Here is a 13,783-nt window from a genome sequence, read left to right as displayed (position 1 = left end):
CGTGAGTTATATGGGACATACTGTAGTCTGATATACATTCGATATATCCTACATTTCTTGAGATCTCTGACGCTACTACTAACTCCTATCCATGTTAAAGATAATAACGATAAAATTCTTTTGCCCGAAATTCATAAGGTATATTTTTATTTTGACATATAGTACTATGACTTCCAGCATTTTCCTCTAATACACCAACTGTTGCGACATTTGGATGAAGCTGTTTACATTTCTGTAGATTTGTTGTTTATATGGATTGGTTTGGTTTGTAAGGTGTTTTTACGTTGCCTGGAATCGGTGGTTATTCAGCAACGGGACCAACGGCTTTACGTGACTTCCGAACCACGTCGAGAGTGAACTTCTATCACCAGAAATACTCATCTCTCCCACCTCAATGGAATGCCCGAGAATCGAACTCGCGGCCACCGAGGTGGAAGGTCAAGACCATACCGATCACGCCACTGAGGCGCTTTTGTTAAATGGACAGCATGAACTTATTTCCTGTCAAATGTTCATTAGTCAGTTGCTTCACGGTGATTTCCAACTCGGTATTTGAGGTCCTTTATTCCTCACACTGTCGGACCCTGGAACTTCCTCCCTGAGGATGCTGTGCAATTGCAGCTTCAGCAGATCAAGCAAAGATCCAATGCATTATTACTCTAATGCTGCTCTCCATTTTCATACTTTTTCGTCTATTTATTCATTTTCTTTTTTTAATAAACAAGATCCCTTCTTTCTGTATTTCCCTTTACCTCCTCTTACTTCCTCCTCTTGAACACAATATTCTTTGGAAGATTGAATTTCAAGTCAATGGCCACCGTGGGCTGCTTCCATATGAATATGGTTCACTTTCTGAATAATAATAATAATAATAATAATAATAATAATAATAATAATAATAATAATAATAATAATAATAATAATAATAATAATAATTGAAAAAGAAACCCACAAATTCACTGTGCAAATACTGATAAGTAAACACGTTATACATCGTGATTTTGTGGGTTTCTTTTTCCATCTTCAGAAGAAAACTGAAAGGAGTTTTTGTTTGGTTAATAATTAATAATAATAATAATAATAATAATAATAATAATAATAATAATAATAATAATAAGTGACGTGCTTAGATTTAATTTAACTTGGACAAGGAACTGAATCTTTCAATAAATCTTAATAAGTTCTTCTGCTGCTCCTGAGTCATCCGAGGTTGCTTACTAATTGGTTATGTAAATTCAGGCAAAACATTTATTGCAAAGCGTGTCTTTCCGATGTCGGGAACTACTGCATGAATAGGACAGCATACGTATTTACATAGATGGTTAAACAGACTGTGGTGGTTGAGCCTGAGTAAAAACTTCATTAAATTACAGTAAATCGGTATTTCATGTCATACTGAAAGCTGAATACGCTTCAACCTAAAACCCTGTCCTGTGTCTATGTCTGGATGTACAAAAGATTTCTTTGAGTGATTTCTTACTTGCAGTGTATGGTAAGTGCTGACAGTGAAGAACATAATGCTTCAATATATGAACTGATTTGAATTTTTTCACTCAACTCGTTTTTCTTTGCAGCCTATCAAATATATCTACTTTACAAACATATGCACAATATATATATATATATATATATATATATATACTATATATATATATATATATATATATATATATATATATATTCCGGTCAGCAAGATATATAGACTTCTGGAGATTTCATGATTCAAATGATAAAAGGCCAAGTTTATTAACAAAAAACGCTTCGCACTCATGACTCAGTGCATCATCAGTCTGTGAAAAGTAAAAGACAAAATAAAATACATTCTTAGCATAAACGGAATTCACAATGCAATTAAATTTTAATTGCATTGTGAATTCCTTTTATCCTAATAATGTATGTTATTTTGTCTTTCACTTTTCACAGACTGATGATGCACGAGTATGAGTGCGAAGCATTTTTTGTTAATAAACTTGGCCTTTTATCATTTGCATCATGGAATCTCCTGAAGTCTATATATATATATATATATATATATATATATATAATATATATATATATATATATATATATATATATCTATATATAGATATATGATATATATAATATATATATATATATATATATATATATATATATATATATATATATAGATATATGTATATATTATATAAACATAGTAAAAAAAAATATTTCAAAACCGATGTATTTTAAGCCGATGTATAAAGAAATTTATGTGATGTCATATATTTCCTGATATGCAGGAGCTTAAAAATGGTAGAACTAACGGAAAGCATTCTGCAAACGGGAGAGGGGCAATGAAAGATCTTCCTGTAACAGCATTAAGTGAGCAAGGTGGACAGACAGGTCACAGGGACGCTGGTCAATCTTTCTGTTGTAGTGGGGTCGTGCGTGACGTGCAAACCCTTTTCACTCAGGGCAATCTAGTAAGGATATTCATGCACAACCTTTTTCTTGGTGTTTCCAGATTGGATAACAAATATTCTAGGAAGGATTTCTCGCTCTTTTGTCTGGTGCAACATAACCTAAAACCTTGATAGCTCTCCTGACACGAAAGTCAGATCTGGCTTAACTTATGATAACTGTCATTAATAAGTGGGTGGATTCGAGTTCGAGATGAGTTCCAGATATTTCTTGATGCTGAAAACGGAGGAACTGAGGCCATTACAAAAACGAAGCCTTGACTGTGCATGATATGAATAGAATCCCGGATATGGACCCCTCCTCCCCCGACTACATCAGTCATTCCCCCTGATAAATCACCCAGGGAATGAATGACTAAGCCCTCCTCAACATAAATAGAGGGAATGACACGGTATGACTTCTTTCCCAATGAACAAGGTCTGAAACACCTCATCGACGGTGTGTTGCAAGTAGACGGAAGTGCTTAATATAACCTACAATGATTCAGAGCTTTAGCTTTTAGTGCTGGAGGACTTTCCCACATCATTTAAGCATACCCATGAACTCTTTCTTTTTTTCTTTTTTTAAAACTTTCCGAAGCCATGCGCCCCTGCCAGCGTTGTGGCTGAAAGGAGCGAGGCCTTCAGGTATGGTGAGAACCTCCCTTCTTGATTGCAGGCAAACTGTTTCCTTTCTACAATCGAGGCAGTCCTCGATGACTGGCAGCTAAATGAAATACTATACACAAATGTCTCTCGGACAGCCTCTATTAAATGTAACCAAATCGGAAACAAGGTCTAGCGAAAATGAGACACTTGAGTTATTAGTTTATTGATATTTTTTTAAACTGGATTTATAAATTGTGAATAATCGTCTTTTCTTAGCATTACATATTTCAAGTCAGTGACTTCTCTGCCTAGATTCATTAAAATATGTGACTTTTTACATGGTATAAAAGCCTTGGAAGTCCTGTCAATTTGAGCTCAAGAATAATCTGTTTCCAGCGCATCAATTCCAGATTTGGTTTAGTTTACCAAAGTTTTGTTACCTTCCCTACTTTTCCTTCATTACTTTCATTCACCTTTGTCTATACCCTTTCCCAGGCCCGCCTTTGCCTAAAATTGAACACTCCATTTCCATGCTTCCTTTCCCTCCTGTTTATCAGAAGTCGTTCGCATTCATTCTCAGATGCCTCTCCCATCAACTGCCAACTGATATTAGATGATGACTTCGTCATTCGTCAAATTCAGGGTTTCTATGAATCTATTTCTACCAATTTCGTTTTCTATTCTTCCTTCTCGTTCTGTATCATTTGGTGGATATGAAATTGGAATATACAAAACTTAGACCAAGGACAATCACTGGGACCTATGAGGTCACTCAGCGCTGGAAGGGAAATCGCGGATAAAAAGGACTGAAAGGTGTAACAGGAGGAAAACCTCGAAATGGCACTATGAAACTCTTGTTGGGAGAGGGTGGAAAGTAACATGGATGAGAATATGAATGGAGGTACAGTAAAAGGAACAAAAGGGGCTGGAGCTAGAGGGGCCGAAGGGCCGCTGCACAGAACCTTAAGTAAGCCCTACACCGCACCACGTAAGGCACACTGAAGGCACTTAGCCCCAAATGGGAATGGATCTGAAATTAAAATTCTCTCTGCAGTCGACAATATGAATGTTCGAATAGCTCCATACTTTTTCCTTATGGGGCCACATGACTCGATTGGTTAAAATAATTTCTAATATTAATTTCATTTATGAAAATTCAGCTATAAAATCAAGCACTGGGGCACGTTCTGTTATTCAGCGCCTACGACACCTAAAAGCGGTTGGGTATCAAGGTGGAGGAAAGGCTGAAAAGTGGATGCAGACAGAGGCATTGGGACGCTGCAGACGCCGCTTCCACTGGCTTTCCTTTGAAACAGGATTGAATAAAGAGTATTTAAAGTTGCTTTGATTTTACTTAAGCCTTAATGTCCCTTCCATACCGACATGTTATCTACACTCTTGCTTCTCTTTTGTTTTTAAGCTGGGGCATGATATATGAAAATATACCCTCTTCAATGGAAGTGCAGCCCCATTCCCGTGTTGAAAATTACGGAAGTGGTGACAATTAAACCTTTAAACGCACATTTTCAGCCTTAACATCTCACTCAATCATTTAATCTATTTCGTAAAACTAACACAAAAACAACACAGAAGGTATACAACGGGACCCTACGAGCTTTGTTAGAAGCGAATTCGCTAATATGCTAGAAAGTCTAGAATTATGCCAGACCAGACCTACTCAAAAGATGGCAGAATGGGCCCGCCCTCCCCCAAGTCCCCCAGGGAGGACCGCACCCTCCCCATTTGTCACTGCACTGCTGTCAATCACATGACAATTCGAAACATGAATCCCATTTTCCGTTTTTGATCACCAACATTTCATGTCACTTCAAGAAGCCGCCTCTTCTCATTTTCGCTTCTCATCCTCCAGAAAGCTCCAAAAGCATACTAGTAGGCTATTCTCATTAATGACACAGAGCAACATAAAGCATCGTTACATTACATAACATGACCTAACTGAAAGACCTACTCCCGATGGAAAAGAAGAAAAACATTGCTAAAACTCATCAAGGATCACGGAGAGAACGTCGGGTTGGTGCGGATGACGTAAGACAGATGCCAGAGATGAATTTCATGCACATTTCCGATTGGCTCGTCATCACTACAAGGCGCCAAGAGGCATGGTGGGAGATTCATCCGCGGATCTCCGTCACGCGAGAAAGGAACCTCGCTCGCTCTGTCTCTCGGTTGTCTGTCAGTGAGTCGCAGGACACGGAACGCGAGAGGTCTGGTACGGAAGCTGATCTCTCGCTGTAGTGGTCAATTGAAATCTGGTGCAACATGTATTTAGGAACAGAGACTTTTTGAAGTGAATCAAAAAACGTTCAGATAAGAGACCGTCTTGTCTAGAACAAGTTTGATGAAACACAATGGACCTCGTTATTTCACACATATTGTAGACGCCATTGGATGTGATTGATTTTTCCAATCATGCAAACCGAAATCGGTTGAAATTTGGAATTCAGTGCAAAAAAGCATTAGTAACTTCAAGTACAAGCCTTTCAACATATAGTCCCTTTTTTATCTCAATATTTCAGAATAATTGTTTCTCGTGCATGAAATTTGTAGCTTGAAATGGTAAATGACCAGTATTTTGAGCATTCAGTTGTATGTTTGTGTTCAGACAATTCCACTGTAATTTTGTGTGCATGTATGTATGTAACACATACCTGTGTGCTTAAACAAAGAAGTATATTACTGCATCGCACATTAAATTCCTTTCAGTTTCCAGAAGTCCCAAAGAGCTGTTTGTCACTGACACGAAAATCAATTCTTTTCAGATATATTAAGGACATTTTATATTACACTATTTATTAAAGACATTTAATAATCTCATAAAATGTGGATGGCATGGAGAAAAACACTCTTCCTAATGATTGCACTGCTTGGTGAGTATAAATAATGTACTTTTCTTGGCTTTCATCTTTATATATATATATATATATATATATATATATATATATATATATATATATATATATATATATGTATATATATATATTATTCACTAGCTAACTTATCCGTGCGTGCATTCACTATTCTTTCCCTAGGTAGCCATAACTTTAAACTTAAGACTCTCCATGCTTGTTACCCTTAGTATATTTGCTTAGGTTTCCCTGAGGATTTTTGTGTTTATCAGGAAATACGGAAATATGTTTGTTTTATACAGACTAGGGAGCATCCGTTTTTTGTTTAAATAATTTCATTCATATATGCCCTGTCGTTTTCCATTACAGGTTTCGCTTACTCGGAGAGTAAGACTACAAACTACTTTGTTGTTGATGTTGTTCTTGTTCTTGTTGGGGGGAGGGGTAGGAAAGCCCCATGGAAAAGTCTAAAAAAAAATCTGGAAAAGGTGGTTGGCGTTGAGTAAAAGATACGGAAATTTAAGGATAGGATATTTATGATCTATTTATTTATTATAATGAAAATGTAAAAAATAAATATACATGTGAAACAGTACAGAACAATTATTTCTAATATAAAATAGAATGCATTTATATTAATTTCCGTAGGTGAAACAACGCCCCTAGTACGCTGGGGGTCGGATCACGCTTTGTTTAAATTGTACAGTCAGAGGCGTCTCCGACTGTATCTCGGTCTTCCCCTTCCTTTTTCTTCCTTTATTCTTCCGAACCTTTCCAGCGCTTTGCTTTCCCGCTGCATGTCTCTTCAAATCGCTCCAGTGACTCATCGTCAGAGGAAGAAGACGCCCGAAATTCTTCTGCAAAGACGCATATCTCGCTCACATTTTGTTTCCAGATAGCCTTCGGCATAAACTGGAATTTGTGCGCTTTTTTTATATTTCTTTTTTTTTATTCTTTTATAATCCGAGTTCAGTGACGCCTCCCCATTTGCATGTTACTCTAAATTCAACAATTCTGCAAGTCTGCGAATCTCCGGGGTTTTCCGTACATTCTATTACTGGCGTAGGTATTTCATGCAGCCTGGCTTTATCATTTAACTGTTGACACGCAGGTATTATCTGTGCGCACACACACATATAGCATGTGTAAATATATATATACATACATATATACATACATACAGACATACACGCATATATATATATATATATATATATATATATATATATATATAGGTTATGGTTAGGCTTCTTCGCTTTGACCATCAGCCTATAAAATTAATTCCCTGCTATTTTTCATGATATAGTATATAACCGTCTCTATCTTCAGAGGCGACACTCTTCCGCTGTGTATCTAACCACACTCTTTCCCTCCGCCATATTTTTTGCTTCGGCCTCGAGGCAGATAATGACATATAATTGCCCATCCCGAAGGCCTTCACGTAGGAACACTGATACAAGCAAGCTTTTTCCAAAAGTAGCCCAGTTCAACAGTGTCATTTTGTTGTGGAATTCGACCCCTGGCATCACGTCGCTTAATCAACAATTCCGAAAATTCATAAGAAAGCAGAATAATCCACCTGAGAAGAGCGAACGACTTTCAAGTGATGAAAGAATTGTTTACGAATCGTGTTTCGTCGTCGTCATTATCTATCTGTATTGGGCAACGAGCCAACTCGTAATACTGTAGAACACCTGTTTCTTCGGTGGTTGATTTTGTTGTGCAATACTCGTTATACTCACTCGCTTTGATGGGCTAAGACTGTCTGGTCCGGCATTATAGTTGGGTTATCATTACCTCCGATATGGAGATCGTCTTTTTGGTTTCGTTTCTATGTCAGCTGTTGGAGAAATGACGTGTCGGATTTCGACGAAGCCTTTGGGACACTTTCATTGATGTCTCTTTACACATGGATTAGCTGCGGACGAATTTTTACCCCAGAAACGATGCATAATCGTCATCAATATCCACCGCAAGTTTTTCATCAGAAAGGACCCACCCATTATTACTTTATGCAGGATTTATCAAAAGCTGATCTGACGTTATCAATATATTTTGCTGCAATATCAACCTTTACAGGCAGACAAGGGTGGAAGCAAGTAGTGCTCAAAAGGGCAATTGTTATCGCAACCATGAACGCCACCACTGCTCCTAATAATACTGGAACCTTGAACCACATGAATTCTCATACAGGTACATTCTCCCACACACATACACACACACTATATAATATATATATAATATATATATATATATATATATATATATATATATATATATATATATATATATATATATATATTATTACACATAAAATCCACGTTAAGATGGCGAGTGAAAACCGGGACTAGGAACAAGTACTTTCGTAGCTTATTCTAAATTTTCAAGATCACACTGAGTACAAACATGGTTTACAGGAGTTAAAATACAAAATTGAGTAGTGGTCTTATAGAAACAGTATTCGTTGAAGCCCGGCCACTAGGAATATTAACTTCCACCCTGGTCTATCCCTTGATTCTCTTTCTCTGTCTTTTGCTTGGAGAACATGCTGCCCGAATCAAGAAACTGTAATTCCGCCCACCACTACTCAATTTTTACATAAAGCTCTGCAAACTATGTTCTCAGTGTGAACTTGTAAACGTAGAATAAACTACGAAAGAACTTGTTTCAAGTCCCGGTTTTCACTCGCTGTCTTCCGTGGATTTTATGATATTCTCAAGCACGTGGACTTTCGTGCTACATTGATATATATATATATATATATATATATATATATCTTGATATTATATATATATATATAACATATATATATATGTATATATTATTATATATATATGTGTGTGTGAGTGTGTGTCTGTGTGTGTACATATACATAATATATATAATAACATACCTTGACCTCAGGATAAATTTTCAATAGATCTGCTACTCTATACCAAAACACTCCAAGCAATATTTCTATTTAATGTAACATTTTTCAGTTCTAGCCCATCCCTTTGTCAAACATAAAAAAAAAATAATAATTTCACACAATGGTCAAATATAACATTCTGACCTTGGGTTTTGAAGATAATCCTTGTTTATTATTTTGGCACTGTCGGTTTGGCATGAAGCACGACAAATTTCACGGAGGTCACGCAATTGATGTCGATTTTCTAGCTCTGTTGTTGTATCCCTGGATGTATCTGTCCATCCATCTATCGTATGCACGTAAAGGGAGGGTCAAATGACCGTCTTGTAAACAAAGAAAAGTTAAGTCATTGTCGTTCAATAACGTTACCTCCTAGCTTTATATATATACATATATATATATATATATATATATATATATATATATATATATATAATGTGTGTGTGTCTTGATAACATAACCGTGATTCTATATACGCATTAAGCGACAAATGTCATTTGATATCTAATTCGCTCTATCTCGGAATTAATATATTTTCATGTATGTTAACCATGAGCCGACGAATTTCTTATCAACTAAAAAATTCCCCTTCGGTTAACATATATGAAATATATTAATTCGGAGGCAGAGCGAATTAGATATTAAAAAGGACATTTGTAGCTTAATGCGTGTATATATATATATAATATAATTATATTATATATATATAATATTATATATATATGTATACTAATAATATATATATAGATATTATATATATATTATATATATATATTATACAGAGAGAGAGAGGAGAGAGAGTATTCTTATTAGCGACTAAGTTTAATATTTAGCCGAACACATAATGGCTCAGTACTTTTCATTTCGGATTGATGAGGCAGCTCATTTGTGGCATCGATGCTTTTTTCAAAGAAATGACTTGGGATAATGAAGGTCGGCACTCCACTCATAGCCTGCCATTGCATCTCGGGTAATTTCTTCCCGCTTTTGATAAAGTCAGGTAAACCTCTCTCCATCTGACAGAGGGAATACAGTACTTTAAGCTTTATCAAAATCATCAATAAGCCTTACCAAAATCATCACTAAGCTTTATCAATATCTTTATCCAGCTTTACCAATATCATCAGTAAGCTTCATCAAAATCATCAGTAAGCTTCATCAAAATCATCCGTAAGCTTTACCAAAATCATCACTAAGCTTTATCAATATGTTCATTAAGCTTTACCAATATCATCATTAAGCTTTATCAAAATGATTACTACGCTATTTCAATATGTTCATTAAGCTTTACCGATATCATCATTAAGCTCCTCAAAATCGTCAGCATGCTTTATCAAAATCATCAGTAAGCTCTGTCAATATCACCATTAAGCTTTACATGTATCATGGTTAAGCTTCATCTAAATCATCCGTAAGCTTTATCAAAATCATCAGTAAGCTTTGTCAATATGTTCATTAAGCTTTACCAATATCATCATGAAGCTCCATCAAAACATCATTAAGCTTTATCAAAATCATCACTTAGCTTTATCAATATGTTCATTAAGCTTTACTAATATCACCGTGAAGCTCCATCAAATCATCAAGCTTTATTAATATCTTCATTAAGCTTTACAACATCATCGTTAAGCTTCATCAAAATCATCAGTAAGCTTTATCAAAATCATCACTAAGCTCCATCAAAACCATCAGTAAGCTTGGCAATAGCATCATTAAGCTTTGCCAATATCATCGTTAAGATTCATCAAAATCGTCGGTAAGCTTCATCAAAATCATCACTAAGCTTTAGCAAAATCATCGTTAAGCTTCATCAAAATCATCACTGAGCTTCATCAATATAATTATTAAGTTTCATCAAAATCACCATTAAGCTTTATCAAATTCATCATCTCCATCATCACCGCTCGCAGCATCCTGCGAGGCACAGGAACTCTCTGTGAAATGTCCAGTACTTATTGTCTCTCACAAATTTCCTTTCATCTCCAGTCCTCCACTGCATAGATTTCGTCTCAGTAGGTCTGGGTCTTCTGTTGCTCAGAGGACTCCAGTCGACACTTTCAAGAACCATTCGCCTCACCCCGCCCCCCCCCCCGATAGGATTCTTGTTTGTTTGCATGGTGTTTTAACGTTGCATGGAACCAGTGGTTATTCAGCAACGGGACCAACGGCTTTACGTGACGTCCGAACCACGTCGAGAGTGAACTTTCATCACCAGAAATACACATCTCTCACCCTTCAATGGAATGCCCGAGAATCGAACTCGCGGACACCGAGGTGGTACGCCAACACCATACCGACCTCACCACTGAGGCGATTCCTGCTAGAATCCTGTCCACGCCATCTTTTTTTTCCCTTTCATCAATGATCTCACCTACATAAGGGACCTCCGTATTTTTCTTTGCGGTGTCATTTCTCACTCTGTCCCTCTACCTGCCTCTTAATATTTTTCTCTATCAGATTAAATAAATTAAATTGTCATCCATTTTCCCTGACTGAAACGGTTTCCCGAAATTGGCTGCGATATTCAATAGTATTGGTTTTCCGTTCCAGTTTCATTTTGCTGGCCATGGACCGATTCTGTTTTGTAAGCGAACTGCCTTCGTTATTCGTCGTGACGTTTCGAGCTACAATGTCCTATCTCTGGTAAATGTTAGAGAATTTCTGCATAACAGCATCATCATTTAAGAATGTATGTTCTACAGGAGTATTTTTTTTTTCCATTCGTCTCCAAATAGTGATAAAAAATATATCTTTGAGGGACGTACTTCTCGGAATAATAGTCTTCGATGATATCAGGTAGCAAAGTTGAAAAATGCAAAGCATAATAAAGAATAAATTTTACAATTAAATTTTTTGTAAATAATTGGTACAACAAATCACTACGTAGACGCATGAAAGAGAAAATCCTTCCACATATCTCCCATTGCTTATAAAGCTTCCCTTTTGCCATTCCTCTCCTCCCTAATGAGTCCTGTCATGTTGAAATTCCCACCATTCCCTAATCAGCGCCATATCCACCCAACTATTTTCATCCCGTTATATCTGACCTCCCTCATACAGTCGGAGTACATAATGGCATTGGCTTGAATACCACTTGAAGCATGACAAAGCTGCTGCTACGCACTGATTTCGGTCAGAGGGGCAATTAAGCTGTTTCGAAGCAACGCAGTCGCTCGAGTAATTGGGAAACTGAGAGAGAGAGAGAGAGAGAGAGAGAGAGAGAGAGAGAGAGAGAGAGAGAGAGAGAGAGAGAGAAATTAATTACAAAGAAAGGAGCACAGACCCAGATAAATATACATATGTAAATATACTGTTTGGAAGCAGTCACTCGATAACTGGAGAGAGAGAGCGAGAGAGAGAGGATCCCAGACCCAAACAAATAAACACGCAGATTTAATTATACCAACTGCTGGTGTCGCAAGAGCGAAAACTGAAACAAAGCCAAAGAGGGCGAGATACAAACAAAGACAGGTTATTTATTACGTACAGAACAGCGAGCATCACTACATCGCTCACATCACAGGAAAACTCTCTCTCCGGCATAACCACAAGCAACCAAGTCATAATAATAATAATAATAATAATAATAATAATAATAATAAAGCTTTGAAAACCTCGCGGATGCACGATGAATTAATTGTTAGGAGAGGTTGGAAAGTAAGATGGAAGAGAGAGAATAGGAAAGGAGGTACAGTTAAAGGGGTTGCAGCTAGGGGCCGAAGGCACGCTGCAAAGAACCTTAAGTAATGCCTACAGTGCACCTCATGAGGTATACTAACGGCACTAGCCCCCTGCGGAGACACATTTTGAAGCGTTTCATCAGTTCCGCGGATACTGGTAAAGGCACCAATGAACCAGCATAGGCGCCCTCAGTGGCGTGATCGGTATGGTCCTAGCCTGCCACCTCGGTGGCCGCAAGTTCGATTCTCGGGCATTCCACTGAGGGGTTAGAGATGTGTATTTCTGGTGAAAGAAGTTCACTCTCGACGTGGTTCGGAAGACACGTAAAGCCGTTGGTCCCGTTGCTGAATAATCACTGGTTCCATGGAACGTAAAAACACCATACAAACAAACAATGAACCAGTGCACTAATGTTCACTACAAAATCTATTTAAAACATTTATAGAAACTCTTGATAAATGGTACTGTCATCATTATTGGTACCAATTTTCAGTAAAAGAAGTTTTCATCTTTATCATCATCATGTGTGATAAAAAACAAATTTGGCCAAAACGAAATTAGTTGGCAAAATAGGTTACTGATTCAAGTTTAAGCCTCTCTTCCTTCTTCTCTCTCTCTCCTATATATATATATATATATATATATATATATATATATCATATATATATATATATATATATATATATATTTATCTATTATTAAACCTACTCCGTTGGAATAATAGTTCCTTATAATGTACCTCCGTTCATATTCTCTGTCCTCCAACTGACTTTATACCCTCTCTAACAATTGTTTCATAGTGCAACTGCGAGGTTTTCCTCCTGTTGCACTTTTCAAAACTTTCAACTGTCAATTTCCCTTTCTGCGCTAAATGACCTCATTGGTCCCAGCGCTTGGCCTTTGGCCTAAGTTCCCGTTATTTAAACGTAACACTATACAAATGGAATAAACCTGAAAGACCTCTGACCTGTGAGGCAAGAGTCCTCCAAATATAATACCACCTATGATGTGAACAAAGGAAAATGACGAGACAATGAAAAATAACCATCTAGGCAATGTTGCAGAGGCTCTTCAAGAGCAGAATTAACGGTGCTGCCCTCTAACAGGCAGCAAGAACACCAATAATATTAATCGCAGCGAAAAAGCAGCTCTACAAAAGTACAATAACCATACACAAACAAGCATACGTACACGCACACAGGATACCGGAACTGCAAGGCGAGGGCGTGGGCGCGTTTCCTGTGTATTATATGACGCAGGGGCTACTTCGCAACCGCCCAATATTGGCCACCAAA

The 13,783-nt window shown here is 37.1% G+C and overlaps 1 protein-coding gene across 3 annotated transcripts in view; it reads left to right on the top strand.

The window, feature by feature from the left end:
- The first annotated feature begins 5,161 nt into the window (after positions 1-5,161).
- LOC135220811 (uncharacterized) overlaps positions 5,162-13,783 on the top strand; it is a 36,056-nt gene continuing 27,434 nt past the window's right edge. The window contains exons 1-2 of one of the 3 annotated variants that reach the window (XM_064258325.1): positions 5,162-5,226; positions 5,810-5,917. In XM_064258325.1, coding sequence (XP_064114395.1) covers positions 5,869-5,917 — 49 coding nt within the window. In that variant the 5' untranslated portion in view covers positions 5,162-5,226; positions 5,810-5,868. Of the gene's footprint in view, positions 5,260-5,809; positions 5,918-13,783 lie in introns of all 3 variants that reach the window. The other 2 variants (XM_064258323.1, XM_064258324.1) reach the window with 2 other exon arrangements.

Source organism: Macrobrachium nipponense, chromosome 2, assembly GCF_015104395.2.
Source record: "Macrobrachium nipponense isolate FS-2020 chromosome 2, ASM1510439v2, whole genome shotgun sequence".
NCBI classification, from domain to species: Eukaryota; Metazoa; Arthropoda; class Malacostraca; order Decapoda; family Palaemonidae; genus Macrobrachium; species Macrobrachium nipponense.
Note: the sequence above shows the minus strand (reverse complement) of the source record. Positions and strands in the feature narration are given on the sequence as shown.